We start from the raw sequence: 26,800 nt of genomic DNA, 5'->3' as shown, positions 1-26,800 counted from the left end.
CTTAAGGGCAATAAGGAACTATAGGCCTTCTTTAATTATATCGAATGCCTCTTTAGTAATAAGTAAGTTAAAGAAAGAGCGCTTAATAAGCTATAGGGCCTACGCTAGAGAGATAGGTAGCCCTTTAATACTTTCTTCTCTAACTTCGAGAGTACCCTTATAAATATAAGCGGGTCTACCTAGATAAAAGATACCTAGATCTTAGCGCTATAAAATACTATATCCGACGCCTTAAAGGAATAGCTTATTATAGTATAGATACCGGTCGTCTTTTATAAATATACCTAGCGCCTTTAAGAAATTACTTAAAACTTCGAGAGGACCCTATACTTTAAGGAGCTTTAAAAAAGGGGCTAGGGCCGGTTCGAATACTAGCCTATACCCCTAAGAGTAGACTAGGCTAACTCCCTTATAGCTATCCTAACTATCGACTATTATAGCGATATTATAATATTAGCTACCCGCCCTAAAAGGCATAGGACTAGCCTAAATAGAGGGGGCCCTTAAAGAGACTTAATTAAAGAGGGCAATAAGCCTTATTAAGCTAAATAGGCTACCGAAGATAAGAGGGAAAGAAAGAAAAGTAAAGGGCTATACCTCCGCTATAGAGGGAGCGGCTACTTTATAGCGCGCTACCTTTATACCCTAATAAAGCGGCCTATAATATCGAGCTTAGTTAAGCTATACTATATAGTCTTCGTTAAGCTAAAGCTTAAAAGCGAGGTTAACGAAGAAAGCGGAAGTAAAAAAGCGGCGCTTATATAAGGAAAAGCGCTACCCTAAAGTAAAGCTATACTTTAGGGCCTATAGTAATATAAGTAAAGAAAATAAAGCTTAAAGGATACTTAGAGACGACCCTATCGGTAGTAATAATATCGATTAATAAGAGTCCTCTTTATTCTATATTTATCGATAAGGGATATAAGTATTATATAGCTATAGATAAGGAAATAGCCCGAGACCTTAAGGTCTTAATAAAGAAGATCCCTTCCTATAAGGTAAGGGGTATATTAGGCATTATAGATAGGGTAGCTATTAAAGGGCTAATATAGCTAGTCGCAAATATAAAGGGCTACCTATAGCCTATCTACGCCTATATAGTACCCTAACTAAAGTTCCCCTTTATCTTAGGGAAGCCTTAGATATAATATATAAAGTCTTATTTAATCCTATATAAGGGTAGGCTATAGTATAGGCTATTATAGATATAGGTACGGTATTATTAAAGGCCGCCCCTTAATAGCCTATTCTCGAGGGATATAGAAAACGCTTATTATATTACGGTATCGATATTCATAAGGTATATATAGCGGATTAGGAAGTAAGAAGGTAGCGATATAGCTAAGGTAGCTATCTTCGCTATTAATATAAGGGATATCGAAAAAGCGCTTACGCTTAAGCGGCCTAAGTCGAAAGAGGAACTCTAAGAGGTTATCCTACCGCGCTTTTATAACTTACTTCCGCTTTTCGAGAAGCAAGAAGTAAATAAGCTTAACCCCTATAAGCCCGGTATAGACTATTAAATCCCCCTTAAAAAGGGCCTAAACGGCTAGGACCTACCTATACCCTATAATACGCTTTATAGTATATTACGCAAAGAAGTACTAGTCTTATAGAAGACCCTTAATAACCTTCTCGATAAGGGGTTTATTAAAGTTAATAGCTTAGAGGTAGCGGTACTTATCCTCTTTATATAAAAGCTAGGGGGCAGGCTTCGCTTTTATTATAACTATCGCGCCTTTAACGCTATTATAAAGGTAGACCGCTACCTTATTCCCCTTATCGGTAATACCCTTTATAACTTAATAAGCGCCTATTAGTTTACTAAGCTTAATATAATATAGGTATTCTATAAGGTATAGGTAATAATAGGAGAGGAGTAAAAGATTGCCTTCTATATAAGGTATAGTCTCTTTAAGTAAATAATTACCCTATTTAGCCTTAATAGCGCCTTAGCGACCTTTTAATACTATATTAATAATATACTACGGGACTTCCTAGACGACTTCTACTCCGCCTATATAGATAATATCCTTATCTATATAAGCAATACCTTCGAGGAATATTATATAAAGGTATAGTAAGTACTTAAGCGGCTATAAGACTATAGCCTATATCTTAACTTAAATAAATACGAGTTTAGGGTTAAGACTATTAAATACCTCGGTTTCATTATTTATATAAGTAAGGGTATCGAAGCGGACCTTACGAAGATAAAAGTAATTATTAAATAGCTAGCCCTAATAATATAAAAGGGGGTATAGAACTTCCTTAAGTTCGTAAACTATTATCGAGTCTTTATACCTAAGTTCTTAAAGATAGCGGCGCTACTTATAGCCCTAACGGGGAAGCGGGTTCTATTTATATAAAAGTAAGAGTATTAAATAATATTCGAAGCTCTTAAGGAAACCTTTATAAAAGCCCTAATCCTCTCGTAATAAGACCCTAACTTGCTTACTTTCTTAAAAGTAGACTATAGCGGGACCGCCCTAAAAGGAACGCTCTTATAGGATATAAATAGCTAATAAAAGTTAGTAGCCTTCTATTTATAAAAGCTATCCCCTATTAAGTAGAACTACCCTATCTATAATAAGGAGATATTAGCGATTATCCGCTATTTAAAATAATAATTAGCGGAGCTCTATAGCTATAAAAGCTTTACGGTACTTATAGACTATAAGAACCTAAAATATTTTATAACCTATTAACGCCTATTAAAGCAGTAAGCGCGCTAAGTAAAGCTACTCTTAAAGTTTAACTTCTCCTTAGAATATAGGCTAGGTAAGCTAGCTATAATACCTAATACTCTTTCTCGTAGGGACTAAAATTAGGAGACCTAAGAAAACTATAAGGCTAAGGATATATAACTTATCCCCTAGAGCGCCCTCTATATATATATTAGCGCTACCTTAACCGAGCTAGCTACCTTATTCCCTAACCCTTAGCTAGGCTCTCTATAGCGACGCGAAGTAAAGTAGGATATAACTTATTAAAGCGCCTTTTATATAGTTAAGAGCGGCGCTCGCGCCTTTAACTTAAAGCTCGGCCTTAAGGTCTAAATTATAGAGTATAGCCTTAACGCAATAGGGAATCTCTATTATAGGGACCGCCTTTAAGTACTTAGCGCCCCTTAGGTAATAGAGGTAGAGGTAAAATCCGCCCCTAAAGGAATAGACTTATAAAACGAGCTTAAGGGTCGGCTAATATAATAGGCCTATAACTCTCCCTTATTTAGGTACCTAAATAGAGAGGGTATAGTAGCTATACTACTATAAGAGTTCTATTAGCCCCTAATATAGTAATATATTAAGAGGTTCCTCTATAACTATAATACCTATAGCTATATAAAGATTTAGAGGGAATATAAAAAGGGGCTATTATAGCCCTTATTAATACTAGACTAGTTCTATAGGTAGATCTAGATAGACTTTATTATAGACCTCCCCTTTACGAATAAATACCGCTTCCTTTAGGTTATCTAGGATAGGCTTAATAAGGAAGTTATACTAAAGCTAATAGCTATTATAAACGCTACTATATATATAAAGCGCTTCCTTTAATATTATTTCCGTTAGTATAGCTAGCCCGCTATTATTATAAGCGACTAAGGAATAAATTAAATAAGTAGCTTTTAGTAATACCTCTATAAGCTAGTTAATATCGAATAGTAACTTAATATAGTATATTACCCCTAAATAGATAAAGGTACGGAGAGGATTAACTAGGAAGTATAGGCATACCTTAAGGCCTATATTAACTATAATTAAGACGATTAGGACTAATAGCTACTTATAGCCTAGCTCGCGCTTAATAGCTAGATAAGTATATCGATCGGGATATCCCCTTTCTTTACGCTTTATAGCTACTACCCTTAACCTATTATAAGTAGCCCCCTTCCCCCCTTAAGGGAAGTAAGCTAATACGCTATATTAAAAGGTAGGGCTTAAGCCTTTATAGAAAAGCTTAAATAAGTTATAGAGCTCTATAGCTCTACGATAGTAATAGCCTCGCTTAAGTAAAAATAGAGGGCTAACTATATATATAGCCCCGCCGATAGGTATAAAGTAAGGGATAAAGTCTAACTCGATTTCTATAACTATACCTTTATAAGGCTAAAGAAAAAGCTCGATTAGCTATACTTAAAATATATAATTAATAAGGTAATAGGCCTATATATAGTTAAGTTAATAAGCCTATTATTAAGTATATATAACCGCTTCTATATAGACTAGCTACGGTAGGTAAGTAATGACTTTATACTTAGCTAGGCTATTTTAGATAGTTAGCCTATATTAATATAAATAGGTAACGATAAGTTTTATAAAATAAAAGAAGTCTTAGCGGCCCGTTAGAAGCCTTAAGGCTAGGGAGCTAAGGAAGAAGCCTTAGTTAAATAAAGTAAATATCTCGAGCTAACGTAAGAGCCCCTTAAGGAGGTATAGTATATAGAGGTATATAAGCGGTTTATAAGATAGGCTAGTAAAGAGCGCTAAAAAGAAACGTCGGTATTAGCTTTACCCCCCTTAAGAAGGGGGGGCTATTTTATAAGGCATAGTTATTTCTCTTCCTTATTTTCTTCCTTATCCTCCTTATCTTCCTCTTCCTCCTTTTTTGCCTCCTTATCGGCGGCGATAGCGGTAATAGCGGCGGGGGGAGCCTTAATAAGGGCGGCAATAACGGTCTCGACCGCTATAAGGCAGTCCTTAAGGGTACCTACCTCGGTAAATAGCTAGGTATTACTACCTAGGGTAATAGCTAAAGCGGCAGGGGTAGGGGCGGGGGCGGGGGTATTAAGGTTATTAGCGCTACCTCTATATAGGGGTTAATAACTATATTATCGGCGCCGTATAGGGATAAAGGGAAGGGACTTACTTAAGTACGAGGCCTATACGCTTTAGTTCCTAAAGGTACCGGGTCGCTATATAAGCGGCGCTTAGTACTTTCTTCGCCTTAGCCTCTACCTTCTCGGCAGCAATAGTAACGGCGATAGCGGCGTTAGCGGTAATAAGGGGGGCAATAGTAATAACGGCGGTAATAGTAGTAGCGGTATTAGCGGCAAAGATCTAGCCGCGTAAGGTAGCGAGGAGGGCTAAGCCCGATAGGCAATATATATAGTTAGCTATATAGTAGCTATAATAGCTACCCTATAACTAATTAGCGTAGGCTATATAATCGGCCTTTAGCCCGGCATAATATATATAAGGGTAGGAGCGGAGCTCCCTAATAGGAGCGTTAAGTCTTGCCCTCTTCTATCCCGGGTTAGCGACGGCTATATAAAAAGAGATAGAAATACTTATAGAAGGCGATATTAGGGGCGGCAATAAGTAGCTATAGTAGGTACCTTAAGGGGTAGCGATAGGAGGGGTAATAGGGGGGGGGAGGGCTAGGGAGGCGGCGGTAATAGCATAAAGCGTAGTAAAGGGGCCGGGGATAGCTACGATAAGGTAGGCGGCATAGGGCCGTAGGGACGGCGTCGGCGATAGCGACGAGGGCTCTAAGAGCCTAGCCTAGGAGGACTCCGATAATATCTATCCCTAATATTAGCTTAGATCGGTACGCCCCCGCGCCCTATAGGGCAAGGGAGTATAGGGGAGGAAGGATAAGTAAGCTTACTATTATTATTACTATTAATATTATTATTATTATTATTATTATTATTACTATTATTATTATAGCGGTAGTAGCGATAGTACGGTAGCGGTAGTAATAATAAGGATATAGGAAGAAAGAAGGAAGCCTATTAGGCCTAAGGGAAAGAGGTCCTTTTATAGTTATGCTATATTAGTAATTATATAACGCTCGGAAGGTAACTTAAGGCAAACGGCTATTATAAAGTCGTTAACCTAGCCGGCTATAAGTATACGCGAGCTAGCGGGTAGGGCCCGCGCCGAGGGGGGTAAAGATACCTAGTTAAAGGAAGTAAGGCCCCTACGAACGGACTTACGTACTATATAGCCGGCAATAATAAAGGCTAGCCGCGCGCGCCCGCTTACGGGCCGCCGGGTATAAAGGAAAAGGAGCCCTTAGTTAAGGGGCCTAAATAAAGGACTATCGCGAGCCCCCTTATAGTAGCTAGGGCTAGCCCTAGGGGGGGGGGGGGGAAGAGGGAGCGGGGGGGTAATATAAAGGGCTTAGCCTAATAAGAAGCCTAAGGCGCGGCCCCGGGCGTAATAACGCTATATATAGCTACGGCCTACGCTAACTTATACCCGTAGCTAGTTATATAGGCCTATACGTAGCGGGCGCCGCGTATATAGGGGCTGCTCGGTATATAACCCCTATTTCCCTCCTCTATAGTATATTAAATATTAATAATCCGACCGGCTCTTATTATATAGCGCCGGCCCCGTTATAGACGGTAGCCCGTCTCTTACTTATAAAGGCATCCGCCTAGCTAACTACTTATTATAGCTAGCCTTATTCTTAGAGCTTAAGTATAAATCTTTTACGCTAAATGTAATTAAATATGCCTTATATATCTATAGTTAGTAGGGTAGTAACTTTACTTATTATAAGCGCTATCTCGATATCGTATATAATAGCGGTCGTTAGGTCTAATATTAACCTCTTTAGTAAGGCTCTTACCTATTATAAGCTAAGTATGTCTTATATAGTTATTACTTAGGCTATGCGTCGGGCTATTAGCTATTTTAGTCCTTTACTTAAGTAGCTAAGTAGTAAAATCGGTCTCTAGGCCTTAGGCTCGCTTTAATTACGCTTACCTAGCTTAGGTAGTAATACTATTTCTACTATCCGGTATAGACGGGGGTAGTAGCCCTTATAAAGATACTTCTAGTATAGATCTCTTACTAGCTCTCTAATAGCTAGCTAAGCATACTATAGTAGCTAGACTATAATGCTATCGGCGCTTAGGGATATATTGCCTATCCTTACGTAGTAATGCTTAGCTTCCGCTAATATAACTATAAGCTCGACCGAGAGCTAGTATATAGGTTATACGCTAGCTATTAGGTAGTTATTAAAGCTATCTTTCCGCTCTAAGAGGGTTCTTTAGAGCGCGTTAGCTTTATTTATCGGTATAATATAGACCTAGTCTCCTACCTATAGTAGCGGGGCCTAAAAGGCGCTACCTTTCTTAATCTAGTATATTACTTTATAGATCTTTTAGTTATCGCTAGTATTTTTAATAATATCTCTCTAATAGTCTCTTTTAGCCTTCCTTACCGTCTTCTAGAATAACTTCTAGGTCTCTTACTAGCCGTCTTCGAGCCTAAGGTATGCTATAGTCCTAGCGCTATTATATAATAGCCTAGCTTAGCTATAGCTATTATTCTACTAAACTGTCCCTTTAAGCTAGGCTCTCGGGACCTATCTTATAGCTTTTACGGCGGCTTAGAGTATCTCGGTAATATTTAGTGCCTATTAGTCTAGTCGCTCTTCTATAAGCCGTTATAGTAATAACTAGATATATAGTATTATAGCATAGGTATAGGCCTAGAAGTACTTAAGCTCCTCTTTTATCGTAACTTATAGCCGCTATATAACCGGGCTATATATATCTAGCCTAGGTAATATCGTAACTAGCGTTCTATAGTCTACTATAACGTCGAGGTATTATTCGACCTTTATATCTATTACTATAATATTACTAAAAGCTAGGTCTAGGGTATTGCCCTTATTATAGGTCGACTCTTTTAGTAGGTTTAGTACTATTAGGTCTATTTACGCTACTTATTCGGCTATATCGGTGCCCTTATTCTTAGTAGCTACTTTTAGTTACTAAGAGTAATATATTACGTTAAAATCTCCTATTATAAGAGCCCGGGCCGGGACCTAATAATAAAGTATAATATCGAAGGGCCCGTCCTCGGTCGGGGGCCTATAAATATTAATTATAGTAATACTATTAACTTTTAGCTAGACGATATAGTAGGTTAGTTCTAGCTATAGCTATATAGCCATAAGGTATAGGCTCTTACGGATGTATATAATAGCTTTAATCTTATTGTCTTAATAAGTTTATACGCTAGCTAGGTAAGCGCTATAAGACCTATAAGACTTAGTTATAGCTATATTATAGGCTATCTAGGGTTCTTAAATTAGTATTATATTAAATTTACCTTCGTTAGCGAGAGCTAATATTACGTTATAGCTAGGGCTATAATTGCTAACGTTAGCTTAAAATACCCGTAAGGTATTACGTCTATTATAGCCCTAATATTATATATAATTATTTATTAATACGCTAGATAAGTCTACTTAAGGTCTTACGTCTCTTAGTTAGCGAGGATATAGTTATTAATAGCCTTAAGAGCTCTAGTGCTCGTATTAACGTAAGTAAGGTCGGTAGTTCGACTATTAGGCTACTCGAGACTAGGCGCCTTATCTAGAGCTCTTAGTTAGCTATATAGAAGGCTCGTACTCTAGCTAACTTAATAGTAGCTCGTTATCTCTTTATCTAGGCTATATAGTTACCGTTAATCTTAATAGGGCATACCGGGCATTACTTATAGCTATTAAGTACGGGCGTAAAGTAATTAATATACTACTTAAGCCGGCTATAGCTTATAAAGTTATAGGTATTAAAACGACTATAGTTTCTATAGCGGGCCTATCTAATATAGTAGGTCCTAATATAGAAGTTATAATAATTAGGGCACTACTTAAGTACTAATAGCTTTATAATAAGTCTAGCTACCTCGCTATAGCTAAAGAGCCGCTAGCTCTTTTATATCTACTCTATTAGTATTATTATAACGGTAAGAATATTACTAGCCGTTAGGTCGTTATACTTTAAGATATAGATTTAGAGTAGCTTTTAGCCTATCTATGCCCTTACTTCCTTTATTATAGCCTCTTCCTATAGCTAGCTATCTTATAGGCCCTAGAGGACCTTAAGGACGCCTAGTACTATATAGAAGTGCTATTTCTAGTACTTCTCTACTATTATCGCTTTAATCTATAGAGCCTAGCTTATTTCGTAAGCTATAATCTTATCTTAGGCTATTAGGCTATTAGTCTATATTACCTAGCCTATCTTTATTAGGTTATAAGTAATAATATTACTAATAGCTAGCCTTAACTATTCTATTAAGTACTATTAAATAATATAAGGCGAGACCTACTTTAAGGCGCCTTTATTAAGTTTAATTAGTACCCTAGCTTCTTCCTTAATAGGGGGGGCCTAATAGGTCGTCTTAAGTCTAGCTCGGGCCGTAATAAGGGTCTACCGTAATCCCTATTAAGCTACTAACGTATAAGTCTATAGCGCGCTTCCTTTATTTTAATTATATACCGAGCTATTAAGGCTACTATATTTTATTAAGGTAAGTAGGTATTATAGTCGAAGGGGTCTAATATAGTCCTTAGCGAGAACTACTTCTTAGTACTTTAGGAAGCTATTTAAAAAATCCTCTACTATATAGCGCTAAATATTATAGTCGAAGCTCTTAGCTATTTAGTCGAAGGCCTATATAAAGGCCTATAGTACGTCGAGCTTTACTTATATATAGGTTTAGTACTTACGGATTAGTTTAGCTACCGTGCCTCCTATCGTAATAGGCGCCTAGCTTACTGCCTAGCTCTAAAACGGGTCGTTTTCGTCATTACTAGCCTATATCGCTATAGGCGTCTCTCGGCGCGCGCTAGGGGCATTCTATATAGCTCCTAGGTGGCTACTATTATTATTACTAGTAATAGTATCGCGGTATAGACCTAGTCGGAGGGACGGGAAGTCCGTAATGTCTTTTTATAGCGTACGGCGTAGTTAGGCCTGCCTGGCGCCTCTTTAAAGATTGGCTAGCGAGCTAGAGCTTAGTTCGGTTCGAAGGGGTAACGATAGCGCCTCTTCTAGTATGTCTAGAGCTATTTGAGTCGCTATTGCCGCTTATAGCGTAAAGCTATGCTTAGTATTAAGCGGCGTTAATAGTGGTTTTGCGGGTATATTAGCGAAATCCTTAATAGTTGCTTCCAAGACCGGGGGAATATAGGAGAGAGTGGCGTCATTCGATGGTAAAGCTGACGTTGCTGTGAGATACAGGGTAAGCAACTTGCGCATGTTGGAACCGGCTATGGCTAGCCGAGAATAGTCCGATAAACAGCCGCTACCGCACACGATGGCCGAGTGAAGAAGGGCTTCAGAAATGAGCTCCAGCCTCTGCGCTCCAGGTCTCGCAAATCTTTCCCTCACACCACTCCTTCTCCCTCCCACATTGACCACCTCCCTCCGCCGCCGCAGTCGACAGCATTCGAACTTTAACTCATTCCTAGCCTCGTGCTATTGCATACTCATTCTAAATCTCCCCTGCGACTTCTCCGATCCTTCCCCTGACAGCTTGCTGCGTGCTCGACGTGGCATCACGGCCCAGATGTCAGAATTTCTCGGGTACGAACAGCAACTCCTCATCATGCAACTGGTCCAATCTAACGCCCCTTGATTTTCGCAGGTCACGCATCTCGCTTATTTCCAAGAGCGACATCCGGTATGTCATCGCCATGTTCCAACGCTGAGATCGAAACCCATCTGACCGGTCCCGCAGCTATGTTGGCACACTCCACGAGATAAATTCAGACGAGTCCACAGTTTCGCTTGAAAATGTCCGATCGTTCGGAACTGAGGGTCGTCGTGGCCGGCCCGAGGAGGAGATCTCCCCCTCAGACCAGGTCTACGAGTACATCGTGTTCCGTGGCAGCGATGTGAAGGATCTCCGCATCGAGGAACACCCCAGCATCAAGGAGAACAAGGCGCCTCCCGCCATGCCCGACGACCCTGCCATTGTTGGAGTAAGTCTGCCTACCCGAGTATTTCGTGCCCCGCCCTTCACAATGATGAACTATTTCGGATGTAAAACACACTGTTGTCGGAATGCGCAAACATACCATGTCGAGATTTCCGTTGCCTTCCTTCTGATACTGAAGGGCATCTTGCTGTCGAACATACTCGCTTGACAATATTACCCCGAGCTTTATGCTGATGGATGTTCCATAGGCCCGCACTCGCGATGCCGCCCCACCAAACCAAGGTGCTCCTCCCGCTGGCTTTCAGCAACCCTATCCGCCGAACAACTTCTACGGAGGCCCGCCTCCTCCAGGACCTCCTGGCTCCTGGGGCCGTGGAGGTGGACCGGGCCCCATACCGGGCCCTGCTTTTGGCAACATGCCATACCCGCCACCACCGGGCTGGTTCCCACCCGGACAAGCCTTTCCTCCTGGTGGCCCTGGACCGTGGAACAATCATCCCTTCCCGCCTGGCCCTGGCGGGCCCCCAGGCCCTGATGCGCTGAACCAGCGTCAAGGTCCTCCCGCCGGCCCGGCCCAGGAACAAAAGGGCGGCCCCCAGGGCCCTGGTGTGGACAGATCCAAACCAGCAGGGCAGCAGGGCCCAGCTGTCCCTGCGACTGAGCCGAAATCACTGGCTCAGACGGCTCGTCAGCCTTCCAATGCCCCGAGCCTACCCGTCGAGTCGAAGCCATCCGTTGCGGAAGTCAAGGCTGCTGCCAACACATTGAAGGCGAACGGATCTACCGTCAGCGCGGAGGCGTCCAAGCCTGTTCCTGCTGGCCCACGAAACAACCGCGTGAACCCAGTGTTACCCCTCTCGGGCACGGCTGTGAAGCCTTTCCAACTTCCCACAGCTGGCAAGACAGCACCCACCACGGTGAAGACAACCGTGACGGGTGGACAAAACAGTGTTGAGGACGCTACCAGCGCGGCACGAGCCGCCGTCGCTGTGGCCATGGCACAGCTTGGCAACACGAGCGGCACGGCCATGGACAACTTGACGAACAAGGTCAACGAGATGAGGGTGAACGCCGGGAGAGGAGCAGCTGCTTCCAACCCGCGTCCTCGAGGTCGTGGTGGCCGTCACGGCACGCAAAAGATCGATGTTCCTGATTCGGATTTCGATTTCGCGCAAGCCAATGCCAAATTTAACAAGCAAGACATTGCAAAGGAAGCAATTGCTGGATCCCCTTTGACGGAACAACCTACTGAGCCCGTAATCGAGGCTCCTGAAACCGAGCTCGCCGACGGTAGCGTTCCCGTGGCCTATAACAAATCCAGGTCATTTTTCGACAATATTTCGAGCGAAGCCAAGGACAGAGCCGAGAATGGAGGCCAGAAGCCCGGAGGCCGAGAGTGGCGCGGCGAGGAGCAGCGCAAGAACATGGAGACTTTCGGCCAAGGTAGTGTTGACGGCGGATACCGCAACTATCGTGGACGCGGACGCGGGCGTGGCCGTGGTCGCGGATTTGGACGTGGCGGCCGTGGAGGGGGCCGACCGCAGTACCAATCTGGGGCACCCGACCAGTAGATCCAACCGACTTATCGATATCGTTGGAGGCAATTCAGGGTAGGGTGGCAGCTGGATGACTGCCGCAACAGGCCCCAGTTGAGGGCTCATCAATACCTTTCGACGGGAGAATTGCATTTTTATCCCTTTACGACGATGTAACAACACTCCCTCTTCTTTCGGGACGATTTGGTTCTTCAAAATCTGCTTGTGGGAGCGAGTAAGGGATGCGAATACTCCTGCTTTTTCAGCGGACTCAGCGGAACATCGGAGCGATGGTTTTGCCGGTTATGGAACGAAACCAAGGCCCAGGAGTTTGGATTACGAATCAAGTGGAAGCTGCCTTAATGTGAATATGAATACTCGGATGGCGGACTCGCATCGGTGGCGGGAATGGTTATCGGCGAACAGCGTGGGCAATGCGGAAAGAAGCCTATAAGAAAAGGCCAAGCGAGGACTGTAAACTCGACGCCGCATGCGGCTTGAGAAATGGGCCTAGTTTTTTTGCTTGATGCCGGTGGCGATATGGCTGCCCTCGGACGAAAATACAGTTTTCATCAAGGCAACTAACTCACCGTGGCTGATTGTGCCAGTCAACTGTAGCTTGTGAAGCGTACTTCGTAGACTCGTCAACGGATATAGTCTTTGTGGTTGATAGGTGTCCGATGTTGATTGGGTAGTCGCATGAAAGGGAGAAACAATGACCGATGCAAATACTACATTTAGGGCAACCGGGCCTCATCAGGATTCATATGCGTAACGGACTGCGAACAAAGGGCGGCGACAGCTGCAGAGCTGGAAAGATGGTTGACGTTTGACAGTCGACATTTTTTCAGGTTCTGCCCCACATATGTAATGTAATGGCTCTGTCGCCCCGGTGTGACGCAGAGCACCACTCACTGCCTCACCAAGCTCAGAGTTCAGCACATTCCACGCAATCTCTCATGCTCCATCTCATCCCCGGCCGCAGCGCAATCCTTCTGCGATCATTTTCTCCTAACAAATCCGACGGATGCAACCTGATCACCATTGACGCCGCGCACGAAAGCTAGCATATCCAAGGCAACGGCGACGTCACTGGGCATCATCTCAGGTTCCGGGGAGGCAATTCACCGCACGCCACCATGTCGAGCAGACAGCTGCGCAAGCTCCAGCAGCAGCGCGAGCTCGAGAAGGCGAGGGCGCTTGAAGACCAGGAACAGAGCTCGGACGAGGGTGAGGACATTGGGCCCGCGGTGTCGCCCGTCAAGTCCCGGCCAAACCTGTTTGCCGCGCTAGGTGGTGAGGACGAGGACCAGGATGATGACGACGCCGCCGCCGCCGCCAACGACGATGGAGAAGACGATTTCAACGAGGGCGGCGAGATGAAGCGGCGGGAGTTGACCCAGGCGCAGCCCCAGACAAGCTCGAAGAAGAGCAAAAAGAAGAAAAAGAAGAAGAAGAGCAGGGCCGCCGAAACGGTCCCTGCGGATGCTCCCGAAGCCGACGAGGATGAAATCGACAAGGCTATGAAAGACTTAGGGCTTGCGAAGGGTGCTGCTTCTAGTGCGGTAACGGAGGCGGACGCTCCGGGGGGCCGTGGAAGCACGACGCGCCTCAATGAGTTGCTAAGCATCAACACCTACCACCTGCGGCCCGTCAACGAGATGCGGAACCTATTCGGTCGTGATGTCATCGAGTCAGCCAACGCCGAGGAGCAGCAACAGCAGCAGGAGAGCGCTCACCGTAGGAGGACGCGCGGGCCGGTCAACCAACAGGTCGACCTCGAGACGTTCCTGCGGGCGCCGCCAGGAGCCCCCAAGCTGCCCGAGGTGTCCCTGCGCCGCAACATATTCGTGCAGGGGCGGGAACACTGGCCGCGCCGGACTGCTGGCGGCCTGACCATGAAGCAGATCGGCAACGCGGGCGCCGGCGCCGATGGGTCCACTGAGTATGCCTACGTCCACGACAAAGAGTACGCCGATATGCAGGCCCTGTTCTTCGCCAGCGTGCAGATTGGAGACCCGATGCGTATGGTGCATTTGCTCGGCCGAGCGCGTGAGTTGAGATCCTAGCCTTGCACCCCTTCTATGACTCCTTTGAGGAGGGCATCAGGGGGCCCCCTTACGACCTAGACGCTGACATCTCGACCTGCGAGCTAGCCTACCACGTGTCGACATTGCTGCAAGTAAGCAGCGTGGCTAAGCAGGACCAGAACATGGCTCTGGCAGGAGAGCTATGCGAGCGCGCCCTCTTCACGTTCGGAAGGGTGACGATGTCGACATTCCGGCAGGACGTTGAACACGGCCGAGCCCGACTCGACTTCCGCCGCCCGGAGAACCGCCAGTTCTGGCTCGCAGGGTACCATTTCCTCAAGAGCCTGATCCGCAAGGGCACGTATCGAACCGCACTGGAGTGGGCAAAGCTCCTCTACGCAATGGATCCGCGGGACCCCTATGCCATGAAGCATTTTATACACCTCCTGGCCATCCGGTCGTACGAATCTCGTTGGCTCATAGAATTCTTCGAGTCGCAAGCCACGGACGACGCCGACGGAGGCGCCGAGTATCTCCGCCAGACGCTGGTCTTGGCCAAGCTTCAGGCGGGCGATGTGGACGGGGCGCGTCGGGACCTTGCGCACGGCATTCAGCAGCTGCCCTGGCTGTACTGCGCGCTGTTTCAGGAGCTCAACCTGGACGCGCCGCCCTCCATCTGGGGCATCAGCGCGGACTCGAACGCGCGGTCGTTTTGGGTCAAGCTGTATATACACCAGGCCAAGGACCTGTGGAACAACGCGCAGGCGACTTCGCTGCTTCAGGACGTGGCCAAGAGCCTCCCGAAAGTCGACACGTCAGTGATGCCGCAGGACGACCCCCCGCCGGGCCTCAGGCCTACGAGGTTGGCGTACCTCGAAGGCCAGACGTCTCTGCTCGCCGTCGCGCCCCGAGAGCTACTCGAGAGCCAGCCAAATTACGAGTTTGACCCCTTGCCGCCGCGAGAAGAGGACAACATCTTCACGAGCGAGGGCACGCAGCTGCCATGGCGCGATACCCAGCATCAACAGCAGGGCTCCCGCCTGGACGCCGAAATGCTCGCGCAAATAGAGGGCATCATGGCGGCCGGAAACAACCCCCCCTGGAACGCGGCGCCGGCAAACGCCCTGTTCGGTCAGGGCGACGACGATGACGACGACGACGAGATACGGGCTCTGAGGGAGGCTGACGATGAAGAGCTGTTGCGGGACATCGAGGCTCACAGGGGCCGTGGCGCCGGCGAGGCGGGCATCGTGGCGACGCTGTTGGAAATGATCGGTCTGCGACAGACGGGCGCAGACCAAGGCGATGCGGCCGCCGCCGCCCATGACGACGACGACGAGATGGCCACGGACAGCAGGGACGATGGTGGCGAGTCTTCACCGACGGAGCAGCGGTCATCAAGTCAACAACAACAACAACAACAAGGCGCGGGGGACTACCTCCCGGGGGCTTGGCCAACGGGCGATGATGGCGACGCTGATGCGACGGGCCAGGCTCGCGACAGATGAATGTAGTTTTGGCCCCCGGCCCGCGGGCCGAGGGTGTCGGCGAACACGGCGCGGTGAGGGCCAAACACGCCGCGCAAGGATGAGGACAAGGCTGAGTCGTTTTGAGAGTGGGGATGAGCGTATGCGTACGTACAAATTTTGATGGGCTCAGCAAAAGGGTCACAACGGGTTTGGCAATTCTCGTGTGAAACTGTCTGTGTGTGGGAGCATTATACAGAGTAGCAGCAGCGGCAGCAGCAGCAGCAGCAGTATTACACCAATTACGCCTTCGTCGGCAGCTCGCCTTAGCAAGAGGTGCACGAAGTAATAGTACCTAGTCAGAAGTAAAAGGACTTACACAGCAGGTACACGCCTCGCCGACCGTTCCTCCAAATCAGTGCACTCGCAAACGCAGTGTGGTTGTGGCCGGTCCCGCACGCTCCGTTGAGCGCTCGGAGGGAAGCCGACTGACAGACACGTGTGTGACTTTTGGTAAACTCACTGCATGCATGGCCCTGCAAAATAAAAAGTTGACGCTGGGCGACCTTAAGGAGTAGTAGTCAATAACACTCGGCTCTTCGTTTACATGGACTCCGCACATTGCGTGTCGATGTGATGCTGCGGTGACCCTAAGCAGGGGGTTGGGGGGGATGCGCCAGGATTGAGAGCCTTGGCATTTGCGTCCTTCTTTGCCCTGCCGTCTCCCTCGTCCCCTTGTCACCGCCCCTCAGCTCGAAACAGTTCGTACGTCCAGCCGGGGGGGGGGGGGGGGGGCTTATTAGGGCAAGGATGTCGGTGTTGACGAAATGAGCTGCCGGCACAGAGCCACCGCCGGCACGGCAGATGGAGTGCTTGTACATAGGAGTACTACTACGTACTACTAACATGCAAAGTAGGAGCAGCGAGGGGAAAGTAAGACTGCTCTGAATCCCCATGCCCAGATGTGGAATGTCGCGCAGGCCGACCGACGCAGCCATTGTCCTCAGGGGAATGTTTTGCCTGCCGTGCCGCCTTTGACACAGCCTGCAACCTATGCTCATATGTGGGTTTCCATCACTATTGCTCACGCCCGTCGCAACTGGTAGGCTGATAGCCTACGGAGGCTGTGACGAACGCGCGTGTAAGTCGACGTGCGCGGGTGACCCGACCCAGTGCGCGACGGCGAGGCGCAGCGTCCCGTCGCGATTTGATGCCTCGTCGGTGCTAGTAGTAGTAGTTGACGGCGGCGGCGGCACGGTCAGAGAAGGCAGGCTTTTAGTCAGTAGCCCTGCAAGGCTGCCGCGAGCCCGTCGACCTACCAAATTGGTGCAAGCTGGGGCACCCAGATTGGCGTGGTGCAGCAGGGCTTGCGGCTGGATGTGGCTTTGCGACCGACTTCGGATCCGGCGCCCGTCTTGGTGCGCATAACAGCCCCCCTGGTCAAGCTGTGCTGATTGACCTCCAGATGCGCATCTGTCTGGCCCGACCTGCCCAACCAACACGGAGCCGCGTCGACCGAAGCGTATCGGAGCCCATTTCACGTCATGGTTCCAATGGCACATCCCTGTGCGGATCCTTCTGGGAGTTCTCCTCGGCCCCGACGCATGGGCCCCATACATCCAAGGGACCATTGGATCTGCCAGGTAACTCATGGTAGGGTAGCTCACAACTTGTCCACGACTTGGAAGCCGAGCCTGGGCCGTTTTAGAAGCGGCAACGCTTGCGCGGCGGCGGCGATCAAGTCCGTCCGCCATACGTACTTGGTAGGTAGTATGCACACGGCATCCATCATAGGGTATGAGGGATCGTCCGTTGGCCACTGTCCAACGATGCCTGATCGTCGGGCACAGCAAATTCAAATCTCACACAAAGTCGGGGAAGAGCAGCAACAAGTTGATGTACAAGTAGGCTGCGTATCGAGACCACGACAACCGCTGATCTTGTGTGTCGTCTGTTGGTGCGAGCTGGTCTGGTGTCGCTGTCTCTCTGTCCCCTGTCTTGTCACTCAGCTTTCCCCGAATTGACTGCTCGGGTGTATTGCCCAACTGATGACTGACTGTGGGGTCGTACGTTTGTACTTCGTACAAATGGGCGTACGTAGTAACTTTCGTATGCTCCGTCCGCCATGAGGAAATGTCGGAATCTCGTTTTGCTCGGCAAGGGAGCCCACCCGCACGGTGAAATCGCAGATCGACCGCGGGCGGACCAGTGGCACAAAATACAACGGGCCAACCGCCAGCCCGCCGTCCTGGCCGCTGGAACGTCCCTGTGTTCCTCAAAGCGTTGGTGATGTGGGACCGCGGAGGGGGGTGGATAGTAGCAGCAGGTCGGTTTTACCCATCTGCCCATCCATCCTTTGCGCCGCCGGGACCGGCCCCCAACTAAACGCCCTGACTCGTGGAGATGACGCATTGCATCAATGGCTCGACACCCCAGATTGACCACTCGTGGTGCGAGGCAAACGGATGAAGCCGTCGTCCACGTACGTACTAGCAGTCGGTGCCGCATGCTACGTCGGACTGGGCGGACCATGATGCTTGCATGCCGCGCCTAGTCGCTGCAAGATGCCCAAGAGTCTCAGAAAGTCGCGGGCGTCGAGTGTTGGTTCCAACAGCGAGAGGCTGAACGGCTGATCAAGCGGCGGGCGGGGCAACACCTGCTGAAAACCCAAGCTACCAAGTAACTACGTTAGGACTTTGTGCGGCACGAGCTCTCAGGGCGACGAGGGCAGTAAAACCGACGAGAACAGCGACAAGTGGGTGCGTGCGACGAAATGACGGGAGGCGCTGGCCCGTCCATTGGCGGCTTTCTGTCCGCTCCCACTCACTCGCGCCAACTTTGACCTGCGGGTCCGTCGTCGATTCTTCGAAGGTCGCACGCACACCACGAACGGGCGGCCGAGGACAGCCCAGGCAGGCAGGGAGCGACCAGGGTATAGGGCGAAGAGGAGGGGAGCGAGGCAGGCACTGATGAGCTGGACCTGCTGCTGCCCTTGAGTCAGTCAGAGCCGGCCGGGACGAGGCGTTTGTCCTGTGTCCTGTGTGCTCGCTCGTCAACAAGGCTGCTCCGCCCGGCGCAGTGCAGTGCAGTGCAGTGCAGTGCAGTGGAGGAGGAGTGAGTGAGTGAGTGAGTGAGTGGCTGGACATGGACGAGACAAGGAAGCATCCCGACTGGGATGCGTCTCGTGTGCTGCGGCTCCTGCGGCCGGGCCAGATACCAGGCCAGGGCCTAGGATCATCATTGCGTGCGCCGGACTACAAAGTTAGCACCGGAGCCCACATGGCTTGCCCTTGCCAGCATGCGAGCTTGTTGGGCCTAGCCCAGGATCGAAGGTGGCAAAGGTTGGGCCGGCACGAGATGTCGTGTGCGAGCCATGTCGCGATCTGGTGGGCAACAAAGACGTCTGAGACGATGCGAAGGGGGCGGCGGACGGACGGACAGACGACTGCGGAGATATCCGTTTTCTTGTTGGAGGGCAGCGCAGGCACTTGCGAGGCACAGCAGGGGGGGACCGACCTACAGTGTTGCTAGGTACTGTACCTGCCCGACAAGACGCAAGCCCAAGTACTGTACTAATGAACTAACGTTAGTGTAGCACCTTGGGTCGCGGCAATTTAGTACTTTCGCCTTGGTACCCAGCAGGCAGCTACGAGTGGCGGCTCGAGATAAAATAAACTATGAGGTAAGGGCACGGAGTAAGCATCTGGTCAGAATTTGCCCATCATCATCATCATCGTCATCATCGTCGTCGCTCGCACCCATCGCCGCCGCCGCATTTCGCTTGATGAAAGACACCATCCGAACGCGGAGGCGAGAAGGGAAAAAAAAATTCAGGTACGTACCTATCTTTGCGATAGTACATACGTCCCTCGGTACTTGATACGATGTACCCGGGCCGTACGCGCCGGAACTCGTACGAGAACTGCGGAGCTTGGCAACTTGGACATTTTAGCTTCTTTTGATCGGGATCCACGATAGCTTCTGGCATGAGACGATCGGTAGGCACGTTAAAATCCACCCAACAAGTGCGCATGCACGCACCTATACCGTACTGGGTACTGCGCATAAGTTGCGGCCCGGTGAGGCGCCTGTGCTGCTGGAACGGTGCCGAGTCCTCACCTCGCCTGATGCATACCTTAGCTTCAGTGGTACTAATAAGTATGTAGTACGTATTTTGTTCCGTGATGCGTATCCGTACCGTACTAAGTGACTTAGAGACTTGACGCAATGGAACCCATGCCATGCTGCTGGGCGTTGGCGTATGCACGGGCGCCGTCGACGGGTCGAGGCCGGCGCCTGCAGTGCCCAGCTGCCACTGCCGGCTCTCGCCTGGTATCAGCGAGGTACTCGCGCCATATCATCCAGTCGTCTCAGGTACCACGCGCTGCCGGCACCCGAGCAGGGTAACCTCCTGCCAAAGTTTACTGAGTGACGAGATGCTAAGGTCCCTGGGACTTTGCTACTAGGGCGCCGCTAGAAGGGCACTCGGCCGTCTCGCTTCATCTGCCAACGTGGGTTAGGTACTGTAGGTAGGTAGTACCTGCCTTGGACGTGCAAGGAGCAGGCAGGCAGGCAGGCAGGCAGGCAGGCAGGCGGGCAGCACCCTTTGCAAGCCCAGGTCAGAGATGTCGCGGGAGCGTCTTTTTTCACTTCGGGGAATCTCACCACCACCACGATCGAACTCGACTCGAGACTGCGCCGTCTCGTTCCAGCCGCGTCCAAGCTCCCGGGTCCGATGACACCAGACCTCGCTCGGGTGGCCTGCACTCGACCCGACTCGAGACGCGACGCCTTCCCTGGCCGGACCCCCCCTCCTCCCTCTCCCTCCCCTCCCTTCCTTCACTCCGCTGCTGCTGCTGCTGTTGGCGACGAGACGACGATCGAGCCCGGACCATCGGCAAGCAGTTGACTTTGCGGGCTCAGAGCTGGGCCGTCGCGTTGCGCACACGCCAGCCCCAGCGGCACCGCCACCAACAGTCCGAGACCAACCCCGGGGGGGGGGGGCTCACCTCGCTCGGGGTGGGCTGGAAGGATTAGATTGATGGCGCCAGCACTGGCGCCAACACAAACACCAGCAAGAGCCGGCACCGCACCAGCAGCACCGCCAGCTCCCCAAGGAGGACCTGGACCCAAGACCGGCCCCCAGCGCCAGCGCCGCTGCCGCCGCCATCTTCCCACCTCGAGCGCCGCCAGTGCCGATCGTCGACCACGACAAACGTCCGTCTCCATCATCCTCCGCTCCCAGCTTATGCCCCCTGTCGCAACTTGAGAGGCCCGTCCTGCAGGCACGCACCGCAATCGACGTCTCAACTTTGGAGACTCCCACGGCCCAGTCCAGTCCCACAGGCCGGCTGACAAGGGTGCGAGGCTTGTCCGTCATTTTGTCCACCTTCTCTTGACTAGTAGCAGTTGCCAGTCGTGACCTCTCTCGTACCCGCACATCACTTGCGCTCTTCTCCTGCACCTCGTACGGCCCCCCGGCCCTCCCCTCGAGAACAACAGTTGCCGTCTCCGCGCACAAATACAAGTACAGACCAGCCGTCTGGCATCCAGCGGATCCTTGTGCTGGCTGCTGCGCTCTTCAGCCAACGCAACGCGGGACCGACCCTTCCTCCAGCTCCGCCGCAGCGGCTCCACAGGTTCGCACCGCACCACCCACCACCGAGTTCCATCAGGGCCATCAACATCCCATTGGAGAAGAGTCAAAACCTCGAGCAAAACGGCAAACCCAGGGGCGCGCATCGAGCCTCATATGGCCCTTACATGCTAGAACCGGCACCTGTTCACTTTTATCTCGCCCCGCGCCTCGTGGCTTTGAAGTTGTCGAGCATGCCTGACATCATCACCATCCGACCGCTTGTGAGGTAGTGTCGCTCAAGGACACGCGCGCGCGCACTGCTTCACACTCCTACGGCAGCTCATCCGCTCGCAAGTTCGCCACCGCTGCTACTTACGCAACCACCCTGAAGCTCGTTGGCAATTCCCAACGCCTTCGCTGGCGGTGTCTGGCCCTGCCACCATCGCCTGTCGTGTCTGGTCCCGCAATCGCCTGCGTGACGATGACCCACGGGCAACCTACGAGCCTTTGACAACCGACCCTCCTCTGCCGTCCACGCCTCTCACATTTTAAACCACCCTCGATGCCGCATGAGGAGCATAGACTGAGCCAGCACGGGTTACGAAGTACCATGAGCACTTTCACACCCACCAACGACACGGGGCATGCTCCCGCGACCCTGCCCAACACGGATGGCCCTGGCGGCCCCTTTGACAATGCGCCCGCGTTACGACACTCGCCACCTCCACCTACACTCGCAGACGCGAAGCATCAGCATGGCCACCATCAAAACAGCCACCAGCAACAGCCGCAGCACGACCCACTCCCGTCGCATGCCCAGATCGTGCAGCATCAACCGCAATCGCAACAGCCACGCAGCGTCAAGCGACCCAGGCCTGTCAAATCCTGTACAGAGTGCCGAAAGCGCAAACTACGATGCGATCGGCTGCTGCCTTGCTCGCAATGCCAGAAGTCGAGTCGTATCTGCAGGTACGCTACTGACCAAGACGCAGCAAATCTTTCGGACGGTTCAGACGTGGAATCAACGGACATGAGCCGGCCCATGAAGCGAACGTGCCCGCCTGGCTCGTCAGGAGGACCTGGAACAACCTCCCAGGACGTAGCCCATACGCCGAGTAAGACTGGGGACTCACCGAGTCTGCCACTTCTTGAGGAACTGTCGCTGCGAATGGAGCGCCTAGAGAAGCACGTCCGGGTGCGTAGCCCAGCGACAGAGCTCAGTGGTGGAAGACCCATTGCGGCATCCCAAAACACCATCAGAGGGGTGTCGGTCAAGCGCGGGGCCCAAAGGACACGATACTTTGGACAGAATAGCCCCCGTGTCTTGGTGAACCTGGTAAGCCGCTGTCAGCCTTGTGGGATGAGCTGTCCCCGGAGCGTGGCTAATGTCAATGCAGTTCGCAGACGCAAAGGCGTACATGTTGAATCAGCAGCACTCGCCCAGCCACGCTGAACTATTCACCAGCTTTGGGGCTCTGCACAAGACGCTTCAGGACAACTTCAACAAGGCCATGCTGCCAATTACCGTCTTTGTCGATTCCATGATGCCTGTTCAGAAGCGAATGACGGATATACTACCCAAGAAAACGGTCTGCGACCGCCTCGTCGCCTCGTATATTGACACGTCGGAGACCATTTACAGAATCCTGCACTTGCCAACCTTTTCGGAACAATACGAACTCTACTGGGAAGGCAAACTCCAGTCCGAATCCTTTCTTCCTCAGCTACTGTCGGTATTGTCAGTTGCCTCACGGTTCGAGACAAAGTCTAAAGGTATGGGCCATGAGCGAGTAGAAGGCGTGCACATCCCCACCGCCTGCGCTCTCGTACGATCGTGGCTCGACGGTCTCAAAGGCAAGCAGCTGGTCGATTTAGCGACCCTGCAAGTGGAGGTGCTACTTCTGCACGCTCAAAGAATGATCACGCCGCGCGCTCAAGAGTCGTGGACCCAGCTGGGCTTCGTGGTCCGCCTCGCCATGACCATGGGGCTGCACCGGGACCCTTCCGAATGGGAGCCTCGCATGCCCGTTTTTATTGGGGAGCTCAGAAGGAGGCTGTGGTTTACGATTGTCGACATGGATCTACACATGTCCTTGGCATGCAACCTCCCCTGCCTCGTGCGCGATGGGGACTTCTCGTGCCGTCCGCCTCGTAACCTCAACGACTCGGAATTGTTTCTGGATATGAAGGAATTGCCTCCGACCAAACCTATCGACCAGGTCACGGACAATCAGATGCAGGTGTATGCTGCAATGACGCTTGGCGCCCGCATGCGTGTGGCGCCCTTGATCAACAGGATTGACTCTATGCGCGACTATCAAGAAGTCATGGAGGTCGGCGCCAAGCTGGAGCGATTCCTGGATGACATCAACTATATTTTCCCACGTCACGGAATATTAAACGACACACAGAGGAGCAAGCAGTGGCGATGTCGCGTTATCCTCGACATGCACGTACGCCGTCCCTTGCTGGCGCTCTACCGGCCCCTTGCCATGGGCGTGCCAGAAGTGCCGCCACAGATTTCGAGGGCGTATCTGAGGTCATCCATGGTCATCTTGAAATACCTGGATGAGCTGGATCCTCTATTGGCACACTTCCAGGACATCGCCGAGATGTACCATCAAATCTTGAAAAGGGACATCATCCAGGCGGCCCTCAGCGTGTGCTTCTATATTCAGTCAGCTGTGCGCCCCAATTCCGAAGGCCTTGTCATAGGTCAACAAGCGCTACGAATGTCACCGGATTCTCTGGATGACTTTCCATCATACACAGCCGAGAACCTTGTCTTGTGGTCTCCTTCAAGGCTCGTCAATACCGTGCAAAAGACGCTCGCGCTGCTCATGAACAACATCAGCGGCAGCGACACCAAGGATATTCTTTGCGTGGCGATAGTGTTGGAGACTGTAAAGACCGCGGAGCCGAAGGTCCAAGACATCGCGCGGGAACTGTATGGGGTTCTCGACGCTTGCTTGCGGGCTTCGAACCTGACGCGCGAGAAGCTCCGCATGTCGCTGGACCAGCTCCACCAACCGAACGACTTCATGCGCAGCCGAGCATCATACGGGTACCCAGGAAGCACGACGAGCGCCAATCCGGCATTATCGGGGCCCATGGGCGACATGGGCGGCTGGATGCTGTGGGAAGGATGGGACTGAGGACGTGGAGATGTGGGCTATCGAAGATCTGGGATGCGACCGTGGGGTATACATTGAGAGTAGCGGGTGCTGCGACAGGCTGCTTCGTCACACTTTCCCACAGTTGATGGCGGATGTGTGGCGCTTGGGGCGGACGGAGTCTGGACCGTGGAGAACATTGAAGCACGGCGCGGATGGTTTACACGGCGCTTGGGGCTTGGTGAAGAAGGCGATTTTTTGTGACACACTATGGCATGCCGAAGACGGTAGCGATGGGTATGATTACGTGGAGAAAAAATTGGCAGGTCTGACACATATGCGACACAAGACTCGATACCCGTTAGGATGGAGCGCGACTTATTGGATTTGAACAGGCTATGCTACACATCTATGGTGCGATTGTGGGCATGCAAGCACTCTAGGTAAAGTTGCCTGAGTGAATTTTTCGGATAGAACCAAGGAGCGAAGCAGGTGATGGATATGAAGCACTAATTGACGATGACGGGCGACGTGCCATCCCATTCATCAGACTCTGCAGCTTGAACGAGCCACCTTGACGCACTGTGACGCGTGATGATGGGGTTCCAGCCACAACCAGTGCCGTCGTCAGGCAGAGCTCTGACGCTCGACGGCGCGCCTTCGACCAGCCTCGCCGGGCGAGCCAAGACAAAAGGCAGGCCGCTATTGCGCACCAGAGCGTCCATGTCGTTGTGACTCTGCAAAGTCATGCCCATGGCGCCGTGGCTAAATATCAGCTTCATGGGCCAAAGCATGGCCTTCCAGGAGGACCCAACGCCAAAGGAGGAGTTGACGACGAGCTTCGGAGGCGGCGCAACAGGGCTCGCGGCGGCGGCAGCACCAGCAGCACCAGCAGCACCAGCACTACTGGAGGGAAAGACGCGCGTGACGGCGGCGATGAGGACGCGCATGGTGGCGGGAAGGAGGTCCGGGGGCGACTCGCCGCCGGGACGCAGCGGCGAGAAGGGGCTGTCGGAGGTGCGGCGCGGGTTGAGGGCGGTGATGACGGCGTCGGCGAGCCGGGGGGTGGCGAGGGCGCGCTCGACGTCGGCCTGCGAGGTGGGGGTGCCGAGGACGACGGTGAGGCGGCTCGGGTCCGCTGACGGCGGCGACGGCAGCGACGATGACGACGATGGGTCGCGGACCAGGACGGTGACGGTGTGGCCCCTGTCGAGGGCTTCGCGGAGGGCGAGGCTGCCGTTGCGGCCGGTGGCGCCGGCGATGTAGATGTGCATTTTTTCTTTCTGGTAGATGGGTGGTGGTGGATTGGGAGGACTTGAGGGCGGAGAGGGTAGGTAGGGTTGGTGGTGGAAGCGGTGAAGGTGATGGTAGAGGAGGTGTCGTCTGTGATGAGCGAGATCGCTGGGATGGAGTGGGTTGTAGGGATGACGCCTGAGAGCTGTCTGAGGAGGCGAGGCAAGGAGTTCTCCTGTCTGGAATTTCAAAGAGATAAACTAATGCTGTGCTGTGCGTACGCCATGGGAATCGTCGAAGAAACGCGAGCTCGAGAGCCCTTTTAAATACTCCAGCGGGAGGAATTCGCATTTGTCACGGTCGCGGAGCTGCGGCGAGCTGAGAAGTCCGTCTGTTGTCTGTTGCTCCGCACTCGGCCGAGACGACATGCACCCGGCCGGCCGTCGGGCCCGCCGCCTCGGAGAGGACCCGCTCCACTCGGCCGGGTGGATCGGAGTCGGCATGGTCCGGGGCCGAGCCGGGCCGCGAGCGTCCAGAACCAGCGGCAAGTCAGTCAGTGGTGTGGGCCCCCTCCTCCCCCTGCCTGCCTAGAGAAAAAAAAAAGCGCTCCCGAACCGGAACATCCCAACATTCGGTACGACATTGTACTAGTGGTAGGTAGTACCGACCGATCTTGTGCATGCATGCGCCAAGGCTGCAGGGGGGGGGGGGGGGGCATGCATCCGTTGGACGGACGGACGGACGGAGCGGAAGGGACACAGTCAACACCTAGGAAGAGGAGCTTGCTTGCAGCTAGCCGGCCAAGATCTTGGAGCGACTGTTCGGCCTGATCGTGGCAGTCAGCACTGAAGAGATTGTTTGACGGCAGACCACCCTCTGCGCTTCTAAGGTAGGTACTTCAGCGGGCTCCCGGCCTTCTCGGCCGACGGTTGCAGGTTTGTGCCTGCCAAACTGTACACGAGGAGCGGCCCTTGCCGGACTTGACTACATCCCATCCAGCGTCTGCTCTTTTCTTGGGCTTGCGCTTCCAGCCGGACCATACCATTGACAGGTAGATTGAGGTCAGCCTCGCGGGTCCCGATCTGCTCCACACTCGTCTGGTGTCGGGAATCTAGGGGGCAGCGGAGCGCAACGCGTACGGCTAC

The 26,800-nt window shown here is 51.3% G+C and overlaps 4 protein-coding genes across 4 annotated transcripts; 3 read left to right on the top strand and 1 right to left on the bottom strand.

The window, feature by feature from the left end:
* Positions 1-9,962: 9,962 nt before the first annotated feature.
* Positions 9,963-12,813, top strand: JDV02_005981 (uncharacterized protein). The gene is made up of 5 exons (XM_047987327.1): positions 9,963-10,001; positions 10,050-10,345; positions 10,407-10,442; positions 10,500-10,743; positions 10,949-12,813. Exons 2-5 carry the CDS (start codon positions 10,104-10,106, stop codon positions 12,269-12,271), a joined length of 1,845 nt encoding a protein of 614 aa, XP_047843312.1. The 5' UTR covers positions 9,963-10,001; positions 10,050-10,103; the 3' UTR covers positions 12,272-12,813.
* A 344-nt stretch (positions 12,814-13,157) lies between these two features.
* Positions 13,158-16,062, top strand: JDV02_005980 (uncharacterized protein). The gene is made up of 2 exons (XM_047987326.1): positions 13,158-14,287; positions 14,392-16,062. The coding sequence occupies exons 1-2, from the start codon at positions 13,375-13,377 to the stop codon at positions 15,771-15,773; spliced, it is 2,295 nt and encodes a 764-aa protein (XP_047843311.1). The 5' UTR covers positions 13,158-13,374; the 3' UTR covers positions 15,774-16,062.
* Positions 16,063-20,210: 4,148 nt separating this feature from the next.
* JDV02_005979 (uncharacterized protein) lies at positions 20,211-25,912 on the top strand. Its single transcript, XM_047987325.1, has 4 exons — positions 20,211-20,303; positions 20,324-22,645; positions 22,707-24,744; positions 24,818-25,912. Exons 2-3 carry the CDS (start codon positions 21,872-21,874, stop codon positions 24,462-24,464), a joined length of 2,532 nt encoding a protein of 843 aa, XP_047843310.1. The 5' UTR covers positions 20,211-20,303; positions 20,324-21,871; the 3' UTR covers positions 24,465-24,744; positions 24,818-25,912.
* On the bottom strand, positions 24,847-25,924 carry JDV02_005978 (uncharacterized protein). The gene has a single exon (XM_047987324.1). The coding sequence runs from the start codon at positions 25,694-25,696 to the stop codon at positions 24,932-24,934; it is 765 nt and encodes a 254-aa protein (XP_047843309.1). The 5' UTR covers positions 25,697-25,924; the 3' UTR covers positions 24,847-24,931.
* Positions 25,925-26,800: the final 876 nt, after the last annotated feature.

This window comes from Purpureocillium takamizusanense, chromosome 5 (genome assembly GCF_022605165.1).
Source record: "Purpureocillium takamizusanense chromosome 5, complete sequence".
NCBI lineage: Eukaryota > Fungi > Ascomycota > Sordariomycetes > Hypocreales > Ophiocordycipitaceae > Purpureocillium > Purpureocillium takamizusanense.
This window is presented reverse-complemented; position numbering and strand designations above follow the sequence as displayed.

Coding starts and splice junctions, on each gene's coding strand:
- JDV02_005980 (XM_047987326.1), top strand. CDS start 13,375: ATGTCGAGCAGACAGCTGCGCAAGCTCCAGCAGCAGCGCGAGCTCGAG. Junction 14,288..14,391: donor GCATTTGCTCGGCCGAGCGC/GTGAGTTGAGAT, acceptor CCTGCGAGCTAG/CCTACCACGTGTCGACATTG.
- JDV02_005978 (XM_047987324.1), bottom strand. CDS start 25,696: ATGCACATCTACATCGCCGGCGCCACCGGCCGCAACGGCAGCCTCGCC.
- JDV02_005979 (XM_047987325.1), top strand. CDS start 21,872: ATGCCGCATGAGGAGCATAGACTGAGCCAGCACGGGTTACGAAGTACC. Junction 22,646..22,706: donor CCCGTGTCTTGGTGAACCTG/GTAAGCCGCTGT, acceptor ATGTCAATGCAG/TTCGCAGACGCAAAGGCGTA.
- JDV02_005981 (XM_047987327.1), top strand. CDS start 10,104: ATGAGCTCCAGCCTCTGCGCTCCAGGTCTCGCAAATCTTTCCCTCACA. Junction 10,346..10,406: donor CAGATGTCAGAATTTCTCGG/GTACGAACAGCA, acceptor TGATTTTCGCAG/GTCACGCATCTCGCTTATTT. Junction 10,443..10,499: donor ATTTCCAAGAGCGACATCCG/GTATGTCATCGC, acceptor CCGGTCCCGCAG/CTATGTTGGCACACTCCACG.